Genomic DNA, 23,086 nt, shown 5'->3' with positions numbered 1-23,086 from the left:
TGCCGTAAGTAAAAGTACTCATTATTCAGAATGGTCCATTTCAGAATGATATATATTATATCACCTGATTCTTAATCAGTGGTGCATTTCTGTGTCATATGTTGCTACACTGGAAATCAGAAGAAAAGGGACTTAAAATAGACTAATGATTTTAAGATGTTAAAACTTTTTGGCTTGTACTTACATTTCATAGTCTACGTTATTTGGTAATTCTGAGGTAATCAGAATTAACTTTTGTTAATCAAAGTCAACCTTTAAAATTTAGACTGTAGTGAAAGTGCAACTAATTTCAAATACTTAATGTACCTCTGGGTTTCTCGCTCAATAATAAGACATGATAATTTATTTGTTGATCTTTATATGGTATTCATAATCTGAATCTGCAAAGTAAAAATGAAAATACTCGACTAAAGTAAGATTTAAGTGTGTTTACTGGTCTAGGTGAGGACTACAACATATTTGAAAAAAACAGCGTAACGGATCTTGAAGAGGAGGCTGCCTGTAATCTGATAAATTGCCTCCAGTGATGTCACTCAGTGGCTAAGTTGCATTGTGGGAAATGTAGGCCCCAGGTTTTGAAAAGAAGGAAGAATGTGTGGAATAAAAAAGGTGATATTTCTGGTTCTGCTGTATTGATTTTGATCATGTGTTTTCATCCGTAACGAGTCCAACAGAGTAATAAGACTGCTCCTCAAATGTGGTGCCTACATTACCCACAATGCAACTTAGCCACTTATACATACAGCTTCCTCTGGAGCCACAGACAATAGATGTGTGACAAGGTGACAGCATCTGCCTCCAGACCAGGACAGTCCAGGTTTCGGGCTGCCAGAGGGGCCTCAGGCGGAGCAGCCTGGATACACTTACACCACGGCCGGTTGTTTTGGACGTGGGGCCAGCAGTCATGTGCCGAGGAAGGAGTCGGAAAAAATGATGGAAACGGTCGCATTTTTCTGAGAAGTGCGTTCCAGCTGAGCATCTGGTATTCTTGAAACATCTGAAGCTCTCAGCCAAGCAGGACTGCACTCCCTCTATGTATGTGTCCTGTATGTGCTCGGGTTTATACAAAATGTATGTTTGTGCCCTTTTATCTCTCCTTTTTTAAAATGACTTTTGAAAACGTGTGAAGAAAAAAAAAGTGTGCGATGGCATTTTATGGGGTTTGGGGGATATTTTTCCCTCCGCTCATTTCTATCCCAAAAGCTAAACCAAAAACAAGCTGCCTCCCTCCCTCTCTCCCCCCCTCTCGCTCTTATTTCCTCACCCACTGCAAAATTGTTCTTTTTATGAGGCTTCAGTCTCAAACCACTCCTCTCACCACAAGTATCTCTGGTCTGTTTTTGCTCTTTCCTCCCTCCTTCAACCTCTTCTCCTCATGCTGCTCTGTTTTAACTCTTCGCATACTGAAAAAACGATTCAGTGTAAACGACAACAACAACCTCGGTGAACCACAAGATCGAGACAAACAAAGACTTGCATGTAAAGAAATAGCTGAAAACATGGCTGGCATGCAGTTGCGGTTTTAGTTGCTGATAAAGTCTATTTTCATGTAAACGACATTTTTCAAGCGTTCGTGACATGAATTAGGTTACGCTGACGCACAAACAGTCAACCTTCTTACTGTTTGTGTCATATTCATCGACTGTAAAGTCTGGACGGAGCTTCCTGTGCCTTAAACCTGGATGCTTTGTAATGGCCAGCAGGGGGCGAACCACTGGTTTCAAAAATAACTACAATTGCATGTAAGCTTATGAGAAAATGGCCCTACTTCTCTCTTGATTTATTACCTCAATACACAGTTTCCTAATGAGTTTATGGTCTCATCTTTTAGTTTGAAATCGTCTTTAATACAGAATTATGTCCATTTTGTAAATTATGGTCCCATTTAGAGGGAAAATAGCCAGATCCAATCAGGATAGAGGCGCCACAATGCGTATTTTCTTGCAAGCTCCACCCTCTTGTAAAAAAAATATGGTCACTTCTGGCGCCAAAAAAACAAGATGGCGACGGCTGTAATGCCAAACACGAGGCTTTAAAACCCACAAAACCAATGGATGACGTCACGATGGGTTTCCTTATGGGTTTACCGTTAAATTACGGTATAAAAAGTGGCTTATATTGAAAAAAGAGGACATTTACAGTGTTGTGAATCTTAACCTGTCCATAAACAGTGGTGGAATATAAATACTTTGACTTAAGTACTGTACAGAAAAACAAATTCAAGGTGCTTGTACTTGACTTGAGTATTTCTATTTTATGCAACTTTATATTTCTACCATATCTGTACTTTTGACACCAGGGAAAACCATGTAAACCCAAATCTGGTGATTGTGCACCTGAATTTTATGAGTGGAGAAACTTCTCCTACTTCTTGAGACTTATTTCTGCGTACTAAGTACATGCCGATAACACTTACATACTTTTACTTAAGGTTTTGAATGCATGACTTGCGCTCGTAGTGGAGTATTTTCAAAGCCACCATCTGCGAATTGCAGAAAACAATCTTTCTTTCTAGAGATTTAATAACTAGCTTGCCGGTTTAACTGAATACAAACAGGCCAGACTTCAACTACACTACTATGTCGGGTAATAAGGCACTAGAAGAGGCGTTACAGCGCTGTGTGTTGCTGCTGTGGACTTGATTATACCGTAAACTAACCTGATTGACCCGATCATTTCTATTTTTTTGCTACTCACATCTGTTCAGCCACTTTCCTCCTCCACTGGGCCAAACTGTCTCTGTCTCTCTCTCTCTGTCTGTGTCAACTGGTGTTTCCATTTGTCTCAGTGGCTCGCTCTCATGCACAATAACTGTTTTGAATCTGTCTTTCCAAAGAAACTTCGACTGCTTCACAAACAGATGGATGCTCGTGAGCTGTGCAGGAAAGCTCAACACTTATACAAAGTGGACTAGATGATAAACTCACAAAATAACTCATCAATGAGTTTATGGGACTACTTTCTATTAAAGCCCCCAATATAAAGAGTGGTAAGTTGTAGTCTAACCACTGGCTCTACTGAGTTATGAGCCCTTAGTGAGCAGTTTCTGGGTTGCCAGGTTGTGAAATTCCTCTCGACCAACGGACCATACGGCCACTTACCTTCTGGATAAAATGTTGTGCTAACAGATTACCAACATTATCATCTGGTTTCCAACAGATCTAATAAGGATTATCAAATGATTTATTAACCACTGATAAAGTCATTACTCACAACTTATAAAGCCTTTGCAAAGGGTGTTCAGTTTATTCACAGAGAGGACAAATAACTAACATTATTATTTAGTTAAACAAAAAAAAGAAAGGGGAAAAAAGAGGATTTAATCGTTATTTCAGAGATATTTGGTGCATCTCGTCTTCCCTCCGTCCCTTTTGAATTTATGATGCCACCGAATATCCGTCTCCTGTGGTGGACGCCGTGCATGAAAAGACTGAAAGTCTGCAGAAACTGTCCTTCAATTTCACAAAAAAAGACAGTCATGTAATTTTCTAATAACCTCACGGTACTGTACGTTTCCTGGAAAGACCTGCTCTGCGGCAGGAATTTGAGTCGTGTTTATGGGCAGTTTTCAGAGGAATTACCTTGAAAGAGCTACAAAAATCTTAATGACAGGAAATCATTTAAACCTGAGTAATTTATTTATTATTGCGACCTTTACCCTCCACATTTGGTGAATGCTGTGCACTGACTCAAGCGCTCGCTCAGTCAGTGGTTCCCAACGTTTTGGTTGCGACCTCTTTAATTGAAGCCATGTCTAGTCTGTTTCAGTTTCATGAACAACAAAAAAAAGTAAAAGTGGGTCAGTTTTTTTTTTTAAATCCCACGGAAAATAAATTTGATTTTCCTGCTCCCACAACCCCTTAGATTTATTGGATGATCTTTCGGATGACATGATGTAGGTTCTGGGATTAATTAAATGGTAATGTACCAATTTAACCATCTCCATGCTCCTGGTAATGGTAACACAATTTCACACTGTAGCTCTTTCCAGGAATTTCCCAAGAAGTTACAGTATCTTTCTGGGAAATTATTAGGAAACTACTTGACGTGTGAGGTATAACGATGCCAGAAACCTTCCTCGGTGCCGTGTTAAAAAACGTTTTTGCTTTTATGTTATGGTGACTCCATCCTGGTGGGCAGACAGACAGATGAACAGCAGGATAAGAGCCCATAATGTTTAATGTTGTAAAAGACGTTGCTGATCAGTAAGGGAGGGAGAAAATAAAATCACATTCCACCGACTGAGTCACATTTTTCACTTCATCTCTCGCAGTAATCTGGATTTCTGTTTGGAGGTGCTACCCTGCCAAGCATCTGCCCTCCGCCTTGTCTTGCAGGTCACGGACATGAACGCAGATGAGACTTTTGGCAGCCACGTTGGCTTCTATTCCTCTTTTTCTCCCTCTGTCTTTCTCTCTCTCCCCTTCCCCGTCAGCCATTTTAATGCTGAACTCATACAGTCTGGCTGGGCGGTGCAGGAACAACCATCGGGCTCAGCACTCCTTCTCCATGCCAGGCAGGAAGTGGCCAGGACAGCTGCTTGCAATTCAACCTGAGACTTTGTTTGGGTGACCTACATTATGGCACCATTTACTTTTTCTACTGTAGCTTTTCTTTTTCTCTTCGTTTTCGAGTTTTGAACGACTTCCACTGCTGGAAAGTGTCTAAATAAACTCACTCAATACTTTACCTGGGTACAGTTTCCATGTACTTCACTTAAGTATCTCCATTTTATGCTACTTTACATGTCTACTTCACTACTTTTCAGAGACAAATATTACGCTTTTAACTCTACTACTAATCTATTTGGAACTTAAAGGATAAGTTCACTCAAAAATGAAAATTCAGTCAATGTCTAGTCACCACCAGGCCAATGGAAGTTTTGTAGTCCACAAAACATTTCTGGAGCTTGGGAGCAAAACAGCGTTGCAGCATCCTCTTGAAAAGACATTATTTACTCTATTTTAAGTTGATGTCTTCACTGTAGCCACTAAGGTCAAGCGTTTGCAGGCGCCCGACTGAAGTGGGTGCACGAGCTCGACCACGTGTCCGCCGTGTGAGTCATTTATTTTCAAATCAATTTGGGATCTCTGGGCTTCCTGAGACTTGGATTAAGCTGGACAAACTGTATGAAGACATTTTCAGGAGGGTTTTTTTGGTTGTTTTTTACTCTCCATCTACTTTGGATGTTTAGGAGAATGCTGCAACACTGTTTTACTGTGAAGCTCCAGAAATGTTTTATGGACTACAAATTTTCACCAGTAGTACACAATGACAGAATTTTCACTTTGAGCTGTTAGCAGTGCAACCAAAAGAGACGTCACCTTTATCAAACTCCCTATTAAGCAGGAGCAAATTAACAGGACACAAGAGTGAAAATAATCTGTCAATGATGCAAAAGAGATAATTTAGCTGCATAAAAAGCAAACAAATATCCCCAAATTCAATGCACAAAGATAATTGGAGCCAACAGTGCCACTTCTCATACTGCCATGCAATTCAGTTCAAAGTGTTCAGGCTGTGTCATTTTGTCCAACATGCCCAGGGTGCCCCTCGCTCCAGGAACACCCAGGTCAGGAAGCGGTCTTTGGGAATAAGTTGCTGAATCAGACCCTCCACAAACCCCCCCTCGACTCTGCTGCACCGGGGCGCTGCTCGTCCTCCTGTTGCCCCGTCCCAGTCATATCTGCCAGGAAACCCTCCCTGTTTTCTGGTCTGTGGGTGAAACTACAAAGGCCCGTCGGCTAATCCTGATCCGAGCAGACTGACCTCACCTAACGCACACTACCCCCCCTCTCTTAAACATCCACAGACCCTCCCTCCCTCCCTTCCTCCATCGCTGACTTCTGCACAATAAGCAACATCTGGTTCTCATTTCCCCAAAACCAAAACAACACGAGGAGGAGAGGAAGGGAGATGTGGGGGAGGATGGGAGGAGTCGGAGGAGAGGTTTGTCGAGGAGAGAGGCATTCAGGATGTGAAAAGATGGTGCGTCGAGAGAAAGGGGTTACATTTCTCACTGTGGGTGCAGCCGGAGGTCTTTGAAGGTCCAGGTGTGAGGATGTGTGTGCGTGTGAATGAAGCACGTCGCCCCCGTTAACCACTTTGACATTTTCTAACAACAGGCTCCGCAGCCTGCTCAACGTCCTGCCACACTTCAAGCAGTCAGCTCCTTTGGTCAACTGTATGAAAATGTTAAGACAAGGAGAGGAGGGGAGGAGGGGGGGGAGCGAGGGTAAACTACTCCCATCTCCACAGAAAAGAATCTGCAACTCAGCGGCTCGCAGCCCTAATTACAGTGAGGCTTTGCTGAAGTCTGCAACAAGACAAAGAGAGAAAAAGATGGAGGGGAGAGCGGGGAGCAGAAAGCAAGAGTGAGGGCGAGAGGGGGGTAAAGAGGAGGAGGAGGAGGAGGAGGAGGAGAGGCTTACCTCATTTTGTAAACAGTCTGTTTATAAGTCAAAGTCACTCTAAATTAGTGCTGACTTAACAAAGGCACAGCTGCACAGCGGCTCTGCAAAATGTCCCTTAACACTATAAATGCACGCGGCAAGTTCAAGTTTGATTCTCTTCAAAAACAGGGTGCAAGACTCGTACATTTAAAGCTTTTTAAGACCTTTCCATGATCACCGTTAAGCATTTCCAGCGTTGCAGGTAGAATAAAGTTATATATAAGGGCCCATGCAGAGGTAGGTCTTACATCAGAATCTGGTTATTTAAAGGTGCAATATGGAAGAATTGGTCACCATATCAAGAAAGCCACAACTGCTGCCATTAGCTAGTTAGCTCAATTAGCCGTGCAGCTAGCAACCCAGACTGGGAGCTCCTGGGAGTGTTATTACAAGACAAGATGGGCCAGGGCTAGCTGGTTAGCATGCTAACTTATTTCTGGATGCACAGCTCTTATATAAAACACCTTTAAAGGATAAGTTCACCCAAATATGAAAATTGGGTCACTGTCTACTTACCCCCATGCCGATGGAAAGTCATGCAGATACCCTGAAATAGTTCCTCAGTGTGGTAATGATGCTTTGTAAGGGGCACAACAGATCCCTGCACTCAAAACCACATTAAAGACGCATAAAAAGTGCTGGAATGAGATTTCCTGCCACTTCGACACAGCTGATTTATGTGTTCTGCTTTGAAAATCAGATGATGTAAGAGACAAGTGTTTCTACAGCTTGATTAAGACTTCGCCCGGCTTCAAATTCTGAGCCGATACCAGCAAGTATCGCTTTCTGTGGGCTGCTGTTGGCTGCAGCCGGCTAATCGTCTTTCCAGACAGCAGGCAGCGGGATGGCGCAGTCGAAAATCCTAAGTTTTTCCTCTTTGTTGGTAGAGATGCCCCATTAAAAAATAAGTAAGTCGCTTTAAATGAGTGAAATAAAACTTGATATGAGCCAAAATGTTGACAGAAACACCCCTTTCTGTCTACAAGAAATCAACGCGTATTCTCTTACGTTTATTTTGTGAAAAACTCCCACAAGGTTTCTTTTTATTGGCTCTGCATTTAATCTTAACTGAGCTGCTGCACCGATGTGGACATGACCGAACATTCGCCATGTATTTCGAGTAATAACATTTTTACGGCATGCCAAGGTGTGAACCCCTCGCTCTCTCTCTTTAACACACACATTCATACACAGTAAAAGGTCCTGGATCAGAGCTACTTCGTGTTTGCCAGCTCCTCCCTTCCTCTGCCCGCCCAACAAAACTCCTCTCCGAGGCCGACACCAGACAAAATGGCGTTCGAGCCTCCACACCGCCTTACAAAAAGGAGAAATGCTGCATTCTAGTGGAAGCTGAGAGACATTAACTCACCATTCGAGCTATAAAATGTTCATTTTCAGCCCAAAAATACATAATTATAACAGATTCATATGAAACAGAACAAACATTTATTGCAGAAATCCATGTAAGGTGAAAAACACAAATTGTAAAGCAGAAGAAAACCCACAAGTCCTCATAAACATAATCAATAGTCTGACTATCAATATATCACTCAGATCAATCATACAGCAACATGATTACGATGACAATCTGTTTCTAACTTTGAGATTTTTTCTTTATTAATAGCTTCCCTTTAGGTTTCAGTAAAAGGGACTTCTTGTGCTCCTCCATCCTTTTGGCCTCTTCCTGTTTCTCACTCCACGCCTCCATTCCTCTGTCCACCTCATTGTTCAGCAACACGATACGTCTCTGGGAGAAAGAACACAGAGGTTCAGACAAAAAGCTTGTAGCAAGCACAGAAAGAGCGATAAGAAGGGGAAAAAAGAAGAAAAAGTGTTGATACTCACGGCTAAAACTTCCCGCTCTTGTTTTCTTCTCAGGTGTCCCTTCATCGGAGGTGCTGGTCTTCCATCTGTCCAGATACACAGCAAAAGAAAACATTAACACACACGAGAAGTGTCTCCCTTTTCTCCAACTATCGCTAGCAAAGAAGGGGAAAATAACTTGTTTCTGCACTAACTGCATTACCGTGAATTTGATAAAATCAACGTCAAGTGAACTGGAATACTTACAGACACAAAAAAGGATGAAATTACCATCTAATATCTGTGACTCCACAGAAACTACAGTTAAAAGTAAAGTAAATAATACCTGCAAACGACCAGTCAGGCAGATCCGTCAGAGGGCCGTACTCTGTACCACTTCTGGCAACTCCATGTCTGCAAGCAAACACAAGCGTTGTGAAGCCTCATAAAACTGCACACAGAAGGAGGACTGAACTCAAAGCACACTTGTTTTGGTTGCAAATGTGTGATTAATTCATTACTGTGCTGGCGAGTAGCTCAGACAAAGACTTATCATTGTCTGATTAGCAAATTAGCATTAGCATATATGGCTACTATAAAGAAGGAGTGACAGATTTGGCCTGGCTGATTATCGGGGGAGATATTCAGCTTTTTTCCGATTATCCTTATCAGTGTTTTCTGGTCTCACTCAATGTCCCGCCCACAACACAGAGTCAGAAGTAGGAATTTCCGAGTCGGTTTTTCAACTTCCAATCTAAAAGCGTTCCAGGGCATTTGCGTGGAAAAACATGGATGCTTTACTGCACGTTATGCAAACAAACACTAAATGAAGTAAAAATTGATGAAGATGGTAAAAAATAATTGTTCGCTATGTGTGCCACCATACTGCTGTGATGTCAACTGTGTATATGTCAGTGAACTCGGGCTACGTGGATCTTGACCAAGTTTGCAACTTGGAAATCTGACTTGAATGGCAGTTTCATTGCACTTTTCCATGTCGAAGGTCATTTTTCCCAAGTTCTGAGTACAATGGAACGCACCATGAAGTTATTAAATACATGCAGTGGAAGTATAAAGTAGCAGAAAATGGAAAAACTTCTAAATTGTACTTAGATACTTCCATCACTGCTTATTCTAAATCTTTACATAAGATCTGCATTTTTGCTGCAAAGGTTCATCTGTTACAGATATCGGTTATCGGCCTCCTTGATTACTAATTATCGGTATCAGCCCACAAAAACATATCGGTCGATCTCTGTGGGTAGATATGAAAATCAATGCAGAACAGCCAGAGATTGTCATTTCTTAATGCCCCTCATCATGTCAGTATAGGTGTTGCAGTTGTGCATATTCCCAGACAGTGAACTCACTCTTTCCTCCACTGCTCTCCAGCCTGTACTCCACATGTGGTGCTGAACTGCCTGCTGGAGAGCCTCAACACTGGAAAACAACAAGTACAGGAGCAAAAGAAGACACCTTGAGACACCCACGAACACCTCAAAAGCACAGGATGCACTCTATTACTCCATCATCATCTTACAAGTACACACAGATCTGTAGTCAGCGAGTTTAAAAGCATTTATGTGGCTACTTTATCTCTGTTAGACTAAATGCTACTTGACAGAGCTGTTAGCATCGTTAGCTTTGACAGTCCTCGTTAGCTGAATTTACGGTGGTTAATAAACATGCAGCTGTGTCAAATGTAGCGACAGGTACAAGAATAAACTCACAGCGATGTTACTCGGCTTTAAGGTTTTAACGGGTGTCATAAACAACAGATTTAGTGAATAACCTCTGTCTCACCTGAACAGCACAACGTCCTCACGGGGGCCGCCATCTTGTCTGCACAGGTGAGTGTTGGCCAGCAGGGGGCGCTGAAGATACACTGAGGGGACAACACTGTACTTTTTACTTTCAATGGGGAGTTTGATGTGTTTTGTGACTTAAAATGAAGAAAAAACATCTATAAAAGCAACAATAAACTTTAAGTTTGTGCTTTTTCTAATTTGGGTTGAATCTGACATTGATTTTGCACATTTTTTGTTGTTGTTATGACACTTTTCCCTCTTTATTTTGACATTCAAACCAGTTTCCATTCATTTTTTAGATTTAACAATCAACAAACACCAGTCACAGTCATCCTTAAGGTCTCCCAAAGCTTATAATAATATGACATGTGTAAAAAATAATAAGATAATAAGATGAGATGAGAGAAGATAAGCGTTTCTTAATCTCCTGGGGAGAAAAATCAGGTGTTGCATCAGCACAATGACAGAAATGAGTACAGATATGGCAGAAATAGAACTATACAAACTATAATAAGAGTGGAATTAAAAATAGAAAGCTATTCAAGAGCAGTTACACTCAATAATAATAGGACTACAAATAAATAAAGCGTCAAATCAATCACACATGGCAAGACTATTATTATTACACCTGGGGGATCAACAGACTTTCTCTTTTCACAAGACATTGTTACATAAAAGGGTGTTGAGCACTGCTTCCACTGGAAACAGATATAATTTGACTGTTTATTGTTGAATCATTGAGATGATTAAGAAATCTGGATTCCTTTGTGTGAGGCTGGACAAGAGCACCGGGGGCCTAAGACCTTCTAGGGCCGCAGGGTCACGCTCGACTGCTGTAAGTCAAGATGTCTGCCACGGAGAAGGCCTGCTGCACACTTTCTCCTCTGTCATCTAATTCATGGGTGGTTCTGCCAGCGCAAGGCATCTGATAAAATGATGGATTACACCCTCTGGCGATGCTGACTTCAATCCAGCGAGGCCTCTCGGGTCATCATCTTACTGTACTTGGCTTGAAATCCAGATGTGGTTAGAGTCGTTTAGCTCCTTTTGATCCTGTTCTCTGGAAGAAACTGCAAACATTCCCTTTATGTGTGTGTACATGTTTGTCAGCGTCGTTGCAGTTGCACTTTCCTGTGTTTTATCTGCTTTTTGATCTAACGTTAACCTGTATTTCATTTCATTAAAGCATTAAACCCCCATGACGTGCAGTCTTCAGCCTGTGAAAACAGCTGTATATTGTCCCCCGAGGCTCCGGGTGAGCTTTGTCAGGTCTGAGAAAACAAACCCCTGATGATGTCATTGTGATGTCATACAGGTTATCAGCCTTAGACTGGAGTGACTCTTCTTTCTTTCTTTCTTTCTTTCATTGCAGGTTAAATGTTGTGACTTGTTCAGCCTAACAATTTGTTTGTTGTTTTCGCTTTTGTTTGAAGAAGCGACATATCAGAAGAAAACAACAAAATTAGGGAAAACAACAAAAGATATATTATATTTTTTTGTCTTGTTCCATCCTCACTCATCTTTAGACCGGTTTAATGCAGGATCCTATAGTGTTACATTACATGACGTATGATCCAGGTGTTTTGGCCGCTTGGCCCAGACTTTGGACTCAAAGCCAGGATATCAGAGCCTATTTTGCTTAGGTTGTCACCATTATTTGCATAATTAGTCTCATGAGTCCTCAAACTTTTATAGAAGCTCAATACTAAAAAACACTCAAGTGCCTCTTTAAGTTTAAAGTGAAAAATGCTCAAAACAGAAAACGTCACTTTTCTCCAGGAACAATAAACAGAGGATAATTGTGTTTATGTCGAATTGTGTTTGAGGGAAATAATTACACAAACACACACTCGGCTGGAAAACACTGAGCGGATGAAGGAGAGGGCTTGGATGCGTCTCTCTTGTGATTTCGCCGGAGCAGAAATGCAGACAGAGGCTGCAGCCGCAGCTCTTCAAAGTATTGTTTTTGTATGAACTGCTCCGCTACTAAGCCCCGAAGAATTTCTCTGTTAGCTTTTCAGACAAGTTCCCACTCGCAGCCTGTGAGGTGAACGCTGGAGTCTGCAGAGGCTGCTGCAGGGACTCCGGTGAACCGCAGGGGCCATGAAAGGCTCCGTGCGGAGGGGGGGGGGCTCCGGGGCAGATAGAGAGCCTGTCCAAACACTGTTTGACTTTATCACGGTGTGCTGACTGTGTTGGTGTGTCCGCTGACTGCCACGAACTGCCGGAATCGGGGGCCTGACTAACGCCGGGCAGTCCTGAAATAGTAGCGGGATGTTTACCCTGTATCCTCCTTGGAGAACTCAGACACGCCGAAAAAATTCAGCCGCCGCCTCACGCCGCCGTGTCCCTCCGCGCATTCCACAGGCTGGTGGTACAATCAAGTAGTGCCGTTGCCCAAAACGACGCAGTTTTTGAATGATTTTCTTTGGCTGTGTTGTTTTAAAACAGCGCTAGAGGAAGCAGCCACAGCTTTTGTTTAACTTAAAGTAGCAGAGCCACAATGTAAATGTTCAAAGTGATGCGTTTGAGGTTTTGCTGGGTTTTGTTTGTTTGTTTGTTATTTTAATGCCATCAACCTGCAGATGAAAATGAGCCTGTATGGCTAAATCTGGCACATTAACATCATAGACTCTGGTGCTCATGTTAATTAATGTGCATTGTTCCTTCTTTAAATAAAATAAACATAAACTATATTAACAGAATAGGACCTAAGTAAAAGTAAACATTATGTAGCCTAGAACATCTCCTGTCATGCTGTTTTATCATATATTGCATTACTGAATTGTTATTGATGTATTATGTGTAGGCTGCATATTCATTTTGTGGCATTTTATGAACATGTTGTAGAAACTAAACTATTAAAGTCCTTAAAACTAGATTTCAGGTCAGTGCCCTTGAGAAGATCAGGTGATAAGGCTGGTGTTGCCTTTACAGCCCCCAGTTTTTATGCTTTAATAAATAAATGTGCAATCCACTTTTTCTTTTCTTCAGATTTTAACACACTTTTTGCCAGAAAACATCATTTTCAGTATGTTGACCCCCCCAAAAAGTATCAAATTCAGCCTTTTTAGCAGCTGTCGTATGTATTTTGTGCATAAGGACACCAGTTTTCTGACAAGCCTCGCTCACCACCAACATCTTCTTTTATTCAGACAGTCCAGCTCAAACTGCACGTGGCTTATTGAAATCTCTACAAAACAAATCAATGTGTTTTTGAGCAAATCACACAAACTGTGATGACAAATAGTGAACATGTTCAACATAAAGAGAAAATGTTCTTTTAGAGGAAATTGTGAAGCATTTTATGATCCAGGTGCTGCAGAATAAGTCTTTACATTTATTAATTTGAGTTTCTGTTTTATTTCTTGAATTAAAAATAGCCAAACTTAGCAAATTTGTTTTCTGTTTTTTATGATTTCATTCATTTGTCTGTTTGAACATGATAAAAAGCTTCGCTCCTCCTAAAACAAGCTCATTTAGAGACCTTTGAGAGCTTTTAGAAAGTCACATTGTCAATCTGGGAGACTTAAACCCCAGTGGAGGAATGTAACCCAGTACTGGTATGGCCTTAGTTAGTATTTCCAGACTGTGGTAGGCCTATTGATACTTTTACTTTACTCAACATTTCTTCCACCACTGTCAAACTCATACATATTTTAAGCCAAAAATAAGCCTACTGAAGACATGACCTCAGCAGAGGGCACGGCCTTGCGTGGGTGGAAGTCTTAATTTAAAATGGCAGAAACTCTGTGGAAACATGTTTTATTTTGGTTTGACACTTGTTGACTCAAGACCATGTGGCTGAAAGACTTCTGACGTTATTTCCCACCCAAACAAGTCGTCCCAAGCCCAGTAAAGTAAACACGAATGTCTCATTTTTTATTTAAAATCATTATTTTTTTGTAGAGAGCAGGTCTCGGCGGAGTGGGCACATCCTCTGAGGGACTTTTGCGTATGAATGACGAAACAGCCATGGCTGGTGGAAAGGTGTTCCGGCCTGGTGGGGGAAACGAGCCGCCGCTGACTGATAAAGGAGCCGTGCTGCGTCAAGCTGAAAAGTCCGACAGAACCTGAAGTAGCGGTCGCTCGGTGATTGCACCTTCAAAATAAAAGCGAGTGAAGCGCCGCTGTCGAAAAGGAAGCGAATAAATAACCATTTAGAGGTCACGCACAACAAAAATGTGTTGACGTATTCATCAAGAGTAGGTAATTTAAGTGATAGCAAACTAAAGCGGCATCACGGATGGTTAACACGTATGTGTAGTTTAAATATAGGGCCTAACGGTCGCTGGGAAACAGTTAATTCTGAAAAGCTGTAACCGGAACTAGCCGTGTCCTCCATGGCTAACTCGACACTTGTAAAAAAAGAGGGGGGAGGTAAGTAATTATTTAGGGGGAAGAAAGAAAGAAACAAAGTTGTCGACCGTGCAATGCACACGGGGAGGGATTTTATTTATCTCGAGCGACTCGTTTAACCCAGCACCGGTCTGCTGGGATGTAACTGTAACGGAGCAGCGCTTTCCCCCGTTTCCTTCTCTCCCTCCAAACTTCTCCGCTACTCTTTTTGGTCGAGTCCCGGACAGGATCTCTGCCTTTTGAAAACGGGAATGTTAAAAAGCAGCCGAGCGCAGGCGGATGGACGGACGGACTGAGGAGTCCAGCGAGTGCCGTGTGTGTGTGTGTGTGTGTGTTTCCCCCCCGAGTTAAAGTTAATCGCTTTATTATAATTTTTTTGTACTTTTCCCGAACTTATTTCGTCCTGAGATGAATGGCAGAAGTCGGGTGAGTCGACTATCGGTGCACGAGCGGATTTATTTTCTTGTCTACACTGGACCCACATGAAGTGGAGAGATCCTCCATCCCGCTGAACCTCTCCGCTTTGTGTGTGTGTGTGTGTGTGTTTTTAAAAAAGAGAAATTCAAACGGAGAGACACCGACACACACCGCACCGGATCACCAAGAAACCAACTTTGCTGAGGTGTGTTTTCGGACAGTTTGAAGTTTGAAGAGGAGATGCAGATGTGGAGCCACATGAGGGTCCACAAAGGAGGCCCTCCACGACCATAGGTCACGCCGGAGTGTCCTGGATGTATGTTTCTCCTGCTTCCTGGCTGGATTGACTTGAACTAATTGTCTAATCCGATGGATTCTTCCTCACCACAGCCTACCTGTACCTGTGGATTTTCCACATGAGGGCAAATCGGATGACTCAGAGGACTTAAGTCATGTAACCACCCTGAAATGTCTTAAAGGTCTTTATTTATCTGTTTTGTATTTATTGTGTGTGTATATAAGGGGTCCTTTTTTTTCCTTTTTTTTTAGCATTGTGCTAGTTTCAAGGCCAGTTTTTTTTAATTTTCTGTGTAACGATCTGAAAACTGACATTTCATTTATCGTAGTGAAAACTGTAGATTTACTTGAACGCCCTTTGTTCTCACTGTATTCAAGCACATTAATCTATAACTTATAGAGGGGGACCTGTAGGACTTGAATTCGCCCGGACAGGTAAAAAAAACAAAAAAAACACGACAAGGCTTCATCATGGACAGGCCGATAAGCAAGCTGTTGGAGAAGTTAAAGCTAACAGACTCGGGCAGTGTGAAATTCAACAGTTCAAAGAAAAAACACGACTCCGCCAACAACTCTAATAACAGCAACGCCAACACTGGCATCTCCGGAGGCAGCGGTGGGGGCAGCGGTCTGCCACCAGCTCCCAGCTCTGCAGCTGCCTCGCCCTCAAGACAAGGCCAGTTCTCGCTTGCCTCTGCAACCACAAGCGATGCATGTGTTTCAGCCAGTGGGAGAGGAGGAGGAGGAGGAGGAGGAGGGATGGGAATGCCTCCCCCTCAGCTCCTCACCCCATCGCCATCTTCCGCCACGGTGGGTGCCGTACCTTCCGATGGCGAGCAGCCGCTTCACCCTTCGACCTTGGCGCAAGTGAGGCGCCGCTCCCCCCAGCAGAGAGCTTCCTGTTACCTGGGCGAAGGCGTGGATTCCCACCTGAGGCGTGAGTCGGGTCTAGGCCCGGAGTGCGACCCGCTGGGGGCGTTTGGCTCCAAGGCGTCCCTCAATCAGCGGCGCTACTCCCTGGAGCTCCAGCAGCTGGTGAGACGGCAGCAGCTCCTCTCCCAGCCGCCGCTCTCTGTTCCCCCGCCGTACCCTGCCGCCGCGGGCTATGGGTCAGCTCCCAGAGGCGGTGGAGGCGGCATGGCAGAGTCTGGTTACCTCGCCGAGCCTGAGAGGCACAAACGCCTCTCCCTCCAGGAGGCTCTGTTTTACAAACGCCTGAGCACGGGCAGTGAACTGTGGGAGACCCCCAGGCCTGCGTCCCTCTCTCATCCACCACATCGCACCGATGTGACCGGAGGAGGCGTAGGAGGAGGCTTCTTCTATCCCCCTGGACCAACCCTGAGCCCATGCTCATCGTTCAGCCTCCAGGAGTCGGTGCTGGTCAGCCCCAGGTCCAGTTTCGCCTCCAGCACGGCCAGTGGCGGCGGAGGAGGGAGCCCCATGGGGAGCCGCTGCAGCAGTAACCGGACCAGTGGCATCAGCCTGGGCTACGACTCCCGCCACTCTGCCTCTGGAGGCCTCCCTCCACAGCAGCAATCCCCCTCCATGCAGACGGTGGGCTCTGCGGCTGGTTATGGGGCTCCAGGCAGGGCCGCGGTAACTCCTGTGGAGGCCTGGAATCAGTACCTGGACGGAGGGATGCGTTCTGGGGTCCACGATAGCCGACACTCCTACCCACCTGCTGTTGGAAGTCCAGGAGCAGCGTGCTACCAGGCTGGACCAGAGTGGTGGGATGAGCAGCAGGCAGTGAGAGGCAAAGAGGGGGGTGTGATGGGAGAGAGGGCCCGATACTCAGATCTACCTGGAACCAGGTACCAGGAAGAGCTCACCCGACTTCTACTGAGAGATGCAGCGATGGAAGGCGAGGTGCTCCTGGAGGGCCTGATGCTGAAGGAGTCTCTGACGGCTCTTTCCAAACCAAACACGGCAACGATGGGGCCTTGCTCAGCCGGAGGGCCGGTCAAACCTCAGGAGGACCCAGGAGTCGGAGCCGGGAGGGAGGCTACGGAGAACCGGCAGGAGTTCTTTGGTGAGATCCTTTTCAACAATAGTTTTCAGGCAGGAAAGTGAGGAGAAAGGTGGCCAGGACGCAAGTCAAATAGTAAAATCACATCTTTAATTTGGGCCAGTGCCGTCACTGTTCACGCACGGCATCCCATGCATTCAATAATAGAGCGCCAGGTCGGCCAGCATCCGCCCTCGGCGTGTTATTATTGTCCTCCTCGCTGCCTGGTGTCAGATCACAGGTTTCTCTCTAAATGAAAGGGTTGTATGGATGGATGCACGGACAGATTAATAGTTGAAAGAGCGTATGGATGGATGGAGCCTGTAGAGACATGCAGGGCTGTAGCACGCAGAGCACAGACACAAGAAGAGAAAAGAGAGCGCTCCGTCTTCAAAAAAAACTGATCCAGACAGGTAGAGAAGAAGGGGAAAAAAGGACGAGCAGGACAGCGATGTATATACTTCTTCAGGCTCGCACCTGTAGCCAAAACATCAGGGAAAGACGTTTGAAGACGTTGCCAATTTGCTACAGCGTGGCGCACACAGAGGGCTAACGCAGCGTATCTACACGGCCATTAGACTGCAAAATTCTGCTGTAACACTCAGACACAAATTACATGGTCCCATATAAACACAGCTCCGACCATTACTGTGAGTCACAGAAGATTAGGGCTCAGGATGTGTGTGTGTGTGTGTAGCAGGGTAGGAGTGTGTTACGGTGGCTGGATGAATATGTGTGTATTGTTTCTCTGTGGCAGGGTGTGTTTCCCCCAGAGTGACTTCAGGCCACAGTAACGCAGCGTGTGTGAGTCATGTGTGTGTGTGTGTGTGTGTGTGTGTGTGTGTGTGTGTGTGTGTAATGCTGCCTTGGCGTGTGCAGGGGCGGTGTGCTGTAGCCTGTTTTTCTGCTCAGGTATGTGTGCCCGGAGGGGACATGCAATACTGTACTCCTCTCAGCCATTAGGACGAAATCAGAGGCTCTGAGGTGTGAAGACAGACGCTCTGAGCTCAGCCGACGCACTTGTGTTAAAGTTTTGTGCTGAGTAAAGACAGGATTTAAAAGGAAAGTGAAAATTAAAAATCTTGTCGCATAAACGGAGAAACTATAGGAGTAGATTCAAGCACAATCCAAGTCACTTAAACAAATTCTCTCCCAACTTTCTCTATGTGGAGCTGCTTCGGAGGTTAAATTTAAAGCCCTCGAGGTCGAGTCTTCTCGCCCCTTTTTGGTTTCTGGCTTTGGCAGAGACTCGCGCCTGTTCCTAAATATCGAAGGGACTGTCCAAGAGTGTAGGAATTCTCGTTTTTGCGTGGCACTCCCTCAGCCACATTAGAAAGGAAAAAAAAAACGCAGGCAGACCCTTAAATAGATCACAAGAAACGCTGCAGCTCGGACCACCACACCACATTTTCCACTTTACGTCTAGTGCAGGATGTGTACTTAGACTGAACTGTGCTCTGTTTGATGAGGAACACAGAGAAGTGGGTTCAGAGGAGGCTGCAACGATTGTTTTCATTAAGGATTATTCTGCTGATTATTTTCACAGTTAATCATGAATATCAAGAAAAAGAAATGATGGTGAAAAATCCTGATCACAGTCACAAAAAAGTAAACTTCACGAAATCAATTCTTTCGTGCCGATCAAGCCGATAAGCATAAATATGGCAAGTGTGTGACTGACGTAGCGTGATGTCACGAAGACGCAGAATTAAAGGCGGGACTACCGACAAGGCGTTTCAGGAGCAGTGTTTTCTGTGGGAGAAAGGAGCTTCTGTGTGACCTTTTAACTTTAAGGATTGTTTACATGCACGAGGACATGTATGAACCACTGAAGGAAAGGGGAAAAAAACCTAAAAACCATTATAGGTCTCCTTTAATGGACATATTGTTGGAGTTTTACTATAGAAGGATGTTTTTTTTACAGCTACACTAAGCAGCAGAGCTAGAGCGCATGATTGTTTAAACTTTCCTGTTCCTAACTGATATGTCAGTGACTTCCACTTTATTATCCCAGGCCAAAAATCCTTTTCACAGCACCGTACCCGTCAGACAAGACAGTATTTCATTTATTTTAAATAGAAAAAAACATTAGATAATCATTTAAAAGAAGCAGCAAGAAGTGATCCTTTTTTAAATGTATTACTTTTGTAGTCTCCTGAGGTAGTTCGGGCTCCTAAAAGCAGAGGAAAGTGCAATCTCTTTTAATCTTCAAATTGCTCCAATTGCAGGGTGTAATGTCAAATTTAAAGGAAAGTCTTCAGCTAAAAAAAAAAAAAACCCTTGAAGAAAGAGTCATCTTATTTTCTGGAACGACTGCCAAAAAGTCAGATCCGGTGGAGTTTCCCTTTTAATAACAGGGCTTCAACAGAGACACTCGAGTGGATGAGCAAACAGGCTGGCATGGGTAACCGGGTTTTAACTGTGTGAAAATCCCCTAGGTGGTGCGAACGAGAGGATTTACAAGTGTTGACACTTTGTGTGGAGTTGGATTTCAGACACATCCTCTCGGTATGCGTCGTAAACGAAGCGCTAAGAGCCGCAGAGCGATTAACTCTCGACTTAATGCGTGTTTGTGTCCCGTTGTGTTTCTTTTCCCATTGTGCCGGCAGGGACCTGTGTGAAGTGTGGGAAAGGCGTGTACGGGGCGGATAATGCCTGCCAGGCTCTGGATAGCCTCTATCACACACGCTGCTTCACCTGTGTGTCCTGTGGTGAGTATACCCCCTCCTCAACCCCCCAGACACAACTGAGGATTTAGCTTAAATCCTGTCACCAGCAACACCCTTTCCAAACACCACTTTCAACCATTTACTCTCCAAAATCTCCATTTTTTTTTTCACGCTCCTATCTCCCTCCCTCTGCAGGACGCACCCTGAGAAACAAGGACTTCTACAATGTCAGTGGCTCTGTGTACTGTAAAGAGGATTACATGGTAAGAGTCGAGGTCAAAGGCGTGTTTTGTCATCCGTCTCAGACGTTTTCGGAGTCAGAGGATTGATTTTCCGCTAATGGTAATCTCTTTGTTGTAATTACAGTTTTCAGGATTCCAGGCCGCTGCTGAGAAGTGTAGTGTGTGTGGCCACCTTATTCTCGAACAGGTGAGGGCGGTGTGTGTGTGTGTGTGTGAACATGCCTCACGGAGAAAACCACAAATGCCTCTAAACTCCCGAGACTTATGTTAGATTTAAAGGGAATATTTTTAGTCTCATGCGTCCCATTTTCCCCCAGAGGATAGAGGAATTCAGTGACGTCTTTTCGCTGGCTCCTCCTCGGGTTCCCACAGCCGATTCTCAGAGGAATGTTTGTCTTTGGGTTTTTTTTAATAAATAAAGAGTAAGAACCTGTAGCGATTAGCTTAAAAACGTTTTACCATATTTGAACCACATAATACCCATAATATAAATAGAAAGCTTACAGTGGGTCTGTGAACAACGGGCCATTTTCTGCATCGTTTGAATGGCTCGATCACAGAGAAGTTATAGGACTACACATGATTGATGCTCGAAAGTGTGTTGATGTAGCTACACTGGAATTATTACAACTTTCTCGTCTCCCGCTTTAATGACTACTAGAAAATAACTGCAAAACAAACTCCTGCAAAAGACGGAGGCATTCAAGGGAAACATCACAGGGGAGATTATTAGATGACCAGTACTGTCAAAGTTAATATGAACCGCTGGTAAAATAAATTGATAGTAAACATTAATTACTGTGCCTATAAATTAATTCTGTAAACTTTATTTTTCATAATTTCATTTATTGTAGCAATTTAAGATGTGGCGACGAAGGATTTTTAAGTCGGAAGTTTTTGTACCTTAAAAATTCTGCTACGTATTACAAATCACATTTCTGCATACACATAGGTATAGGAGAAAATGAACCACTTTAAAGGAAAATGAGAAAATAAATGTCTTAAGAGTCTAGAATGACTTAAATAATATTTCGGTCTTCACTCTCAGATCCTGCAGGCTCTCGGGAACTCGTACCACCCCGGCTGTTTTCGCTGCGTGGTGTGCTCCAAGGCTCTGGACGGGGTGCCTTTCACCGTGGACCATCACAGCAACATCTACTGCGTGGCAGACTACAACAAGTGAGACTTACTAATTTGTAAAAAATACGACTTATGTGTCGGGTGACTATCCTATTCATCAGTGTTTAAGTGCAACAGTAAAGTTTTGCATGTGTAACACTTGAAGAATGTCCCTTACTCATCCCACGTCCTTCAGAGACATTACTCAGCTGCGAGTGCCGCTGGTTTCCACAGTAAATAAACTTTCTCCTCTCGTCCCGCAGGACTTTCGCCCCAAAGTGCGCTGCCTGTTTACAACCCATCCTACCTACTGAGGTGAGTACGTGTTTTCGTCTCCGGTGCACAAGCTGGCTGGAGGCGTGTTCCCGCTTTTACAACCAGTGTAATAAAGGCAATCAAATCTGTTTATCTTGCATGTATTTCTGGTGATTCACATTTTTTTTTCAACAAAACTGAAAGTGTGCCAAAAAAGTCAAATCAGTCTCCCTTTACCCTGAATCTGACCTCTCCATTTTCTCCTGTTTTGTGTCTCAGGGCAGTGAAGAGATCCTCAGGGTCGTGTCTATGAATAAGGACTATCACTTTGAGTGCTACCACTGTGAGGTGAGTCATCTTTCAAAACAAATAGAGCACAAACCTGTTTATTTTGTTCCCTCTGTTTTCTAAAATCTAACAAGGCCTACACTCAGAGACTCTGAGACATGTTCGCAGTAAATCTGCGTGGGTTTCTGGCTTTCCCACTGTCACATCGTGAAGCGCATGAGCCCTTTATGGCCACTTTCCATAAGTCCGTATTTCAGAAGACTTTGCCTGAGGGAATTACCCACAGTTCAGTGTTGTGAGTCTTTTAATTCTTTAGTTTTGAAAAGGGACGGTGTCCATTAATCAACGTTCGAACAAATTTAAATGCACCCAAGTTTTTATCGGCTGTCCTGTCACCTGATGTTAATGAGCATCCTAGAGTAAATAAAAATAATACCACATGTACAGTAGTTTGAAAACGTACTACAGTTTGATTAAAAATAAAAAATATAATAGTTAAATTACATGAAAAGGCAAAATCCATCATCAGATGATGCAGGTGGATAAAAGTAGCGTCACTGGTCACATTTTTAGGTGTCAACAAGCTATTTGTTGGTATTAAACTTTAGTCCGTGAACGTCCGGCCCATTGGCACTCGCATTAGTGAGTGACATTGGGATTTGGCCACATTGTTCTGATCAGACTTTTTTTTTTTTTAATGGTCCTTGATGTCTGAGCTCACTTCCTCTGTGTGTTCCTGTCCTTATCTGCATCTTTTCCCCTCTCTCTCTCTCTCAGGAGTGTGGTAAGCAGCTCTCCGATAAGCCCGGCTCGCAGTGCTTCCCCCTGGACTCTCATCTCCTCTGCCACTCCTGTCACATGGGCAGAGTGTGCACCACACACAACATTCCCCCTCACAACACACACTGATCAGCGCCTTTGGATGAAAACGCCGGTCTCGACACGCTGTCGTTCTCTCACGTGCTTCTGCTCTTTTTTTTTTCCTTCAAGATGAAACTGCTGATATTAAGACTTTTCCACTGATTCACTTTCATTTGGTCTTGGATCAGTCCCCTTTGTCACATGTACTGCCTGCTGTACTTCTTGTACTATTACTGTACCATAGTTATAAGGGAACGGGAAAGAAACTACTGCTTTTTTTACCCCAATGTGGCTACTGTTTGCTGTAGAAGAACAAGGGATTTTTTGCTAAACTTTTATTTTGTATATATATTATGGCTAGCAAACATTTTGCACTTAAATTTGACTTTACTGTAAGAGATTTGTTACGTGAATCTGTACAATTTGGGTAAAAACATTACTGTAATTTCTGTATGCTGTAATAAATATTTCATTTGTGTTCAGTCGATGGTTTAAACAAGTTCACTGTGGG

At 43.7% G+C, this 23,086-nt stretch overlaps 2 protein-coding genes across 2 annotated transcripts; one reads left to right on the top strand and one right to left on the bottom strand.

The window, feature by feature from the left end:
• Window positions 1-7,875: 7,875 nt before the first annotated feature.
• Window positions 7,876-10,140, bottom strand: mrpl52 (mitochondrial ribosomal protein L52). The gene is made up of 5 exons (XM_084344075.1): window positions 10,059-10,140; window positions 9,626-9,695; window positions 8,602-8,669; window positions 8,298-8,362; window positions 7,876-8,199 (listed from the first exon to the last, which is right to left on the bottom strand). Exons 1-5 carry the CDS (start codon window positions 10,090-10,092, stop codon window positions 8,047-8,049), a joined length of 390 nt encoding a protein of 129 aa, XP_084200201.1. The 5' UTR covers window positions 10,093-10,140; the 3' UTR covers window positions 7,876-8,046.
• A 4,316-nt stretch (window positions 10,141-14,456) lies between these two features.
• Window positions 14,457-23,060, top strand: ajuba (ajuba LIM protein). The gene is made up of 9 exons (XM_084344623.1): window positions 14,457-14,848; window positions 14,979-17,165; window positions 19,751-19,852; window positions 20,006-20,073; window positions 20,177-20,239; window positions 21,101-21,231; window positions 21,435-21,486; window positions 21,706-21,774; window positions 22,492-23,060. Exons 2-9 carry the CDS (start codon window positions 15,608-15,610, stop codon window positions 22,621-22,623), a joined length of 2,175 nt encoding a protein of 724 aa, XP_084200749.1. The 5' UTR covers window positions 14,457-14,848; window positions 14,979-15,607; the 3' UTR covers window positions 22,624-23,060.
• The last annotated feature ends 26 nt before the right edge of the window (window positions 23,061-23,086 follow it).

The sequence above is a fragment of the Pagrus pagrus genome, assembly GCF_965226575.1.
Source record: "Pagrus pagrus genome assembly, chromosome: 22".
NCBI classification, from domain to species: domain Eukaryota; kingdom Metazoa; phylum Chordata; class Actinopteri; order Spariformes; family Sparidae; genus Pagrus; species Pagrus pagrus.
This window is presented reverse-complemented; position numbering and strand designations above follow the sequence as displayed.

Bases quoted from the DNA above. Each gene is read 5' to 3' on its own strand.
- mrpl52 (XM_084344075.1), bottom strand. From the start codon at position 10,092: ATGGCGGCCCCCGTGAGGACGTTGTGCTGTTCAG. The intron at 8,670-9,625 runs GTGAGTTCACTG...GTTTGCTTGCAG, and splicing joins GGAGAGCAGTGGAGGAAAGA to ACATGGAGTTGCCAGAAGTG. The intron at 8,200-8,297 runs GTGAGTATCAAC...TCTTTCTCCCAG, and splicing joins AAGAGCGGGAAGTTTTAGCC to AGACGTATCGTGTTGCTGAA.
- ajuba (XM_084344623.1), top strand. From the start codon at position 15,608: ATGGACAGGCCGATAAGCAAGCTGTTGGAGAAGTTAAAGCTAACAGAC. The intron at 20,240-21,100 runs GTGAGGGCGGTG...CTTCACTCTCAG, and splicing joins GCCACCTTATTCTCGAACAG to ATCCTGCAGGCTCTCGGGAA. The intron at 21,775-22,491 runs GTGAGTCATCTT...TCTCTCTCTCAG, and splicing joins TTGAGTGCTACCACTGTGAG to GAGTGTGGTAAGCAGCTCTC.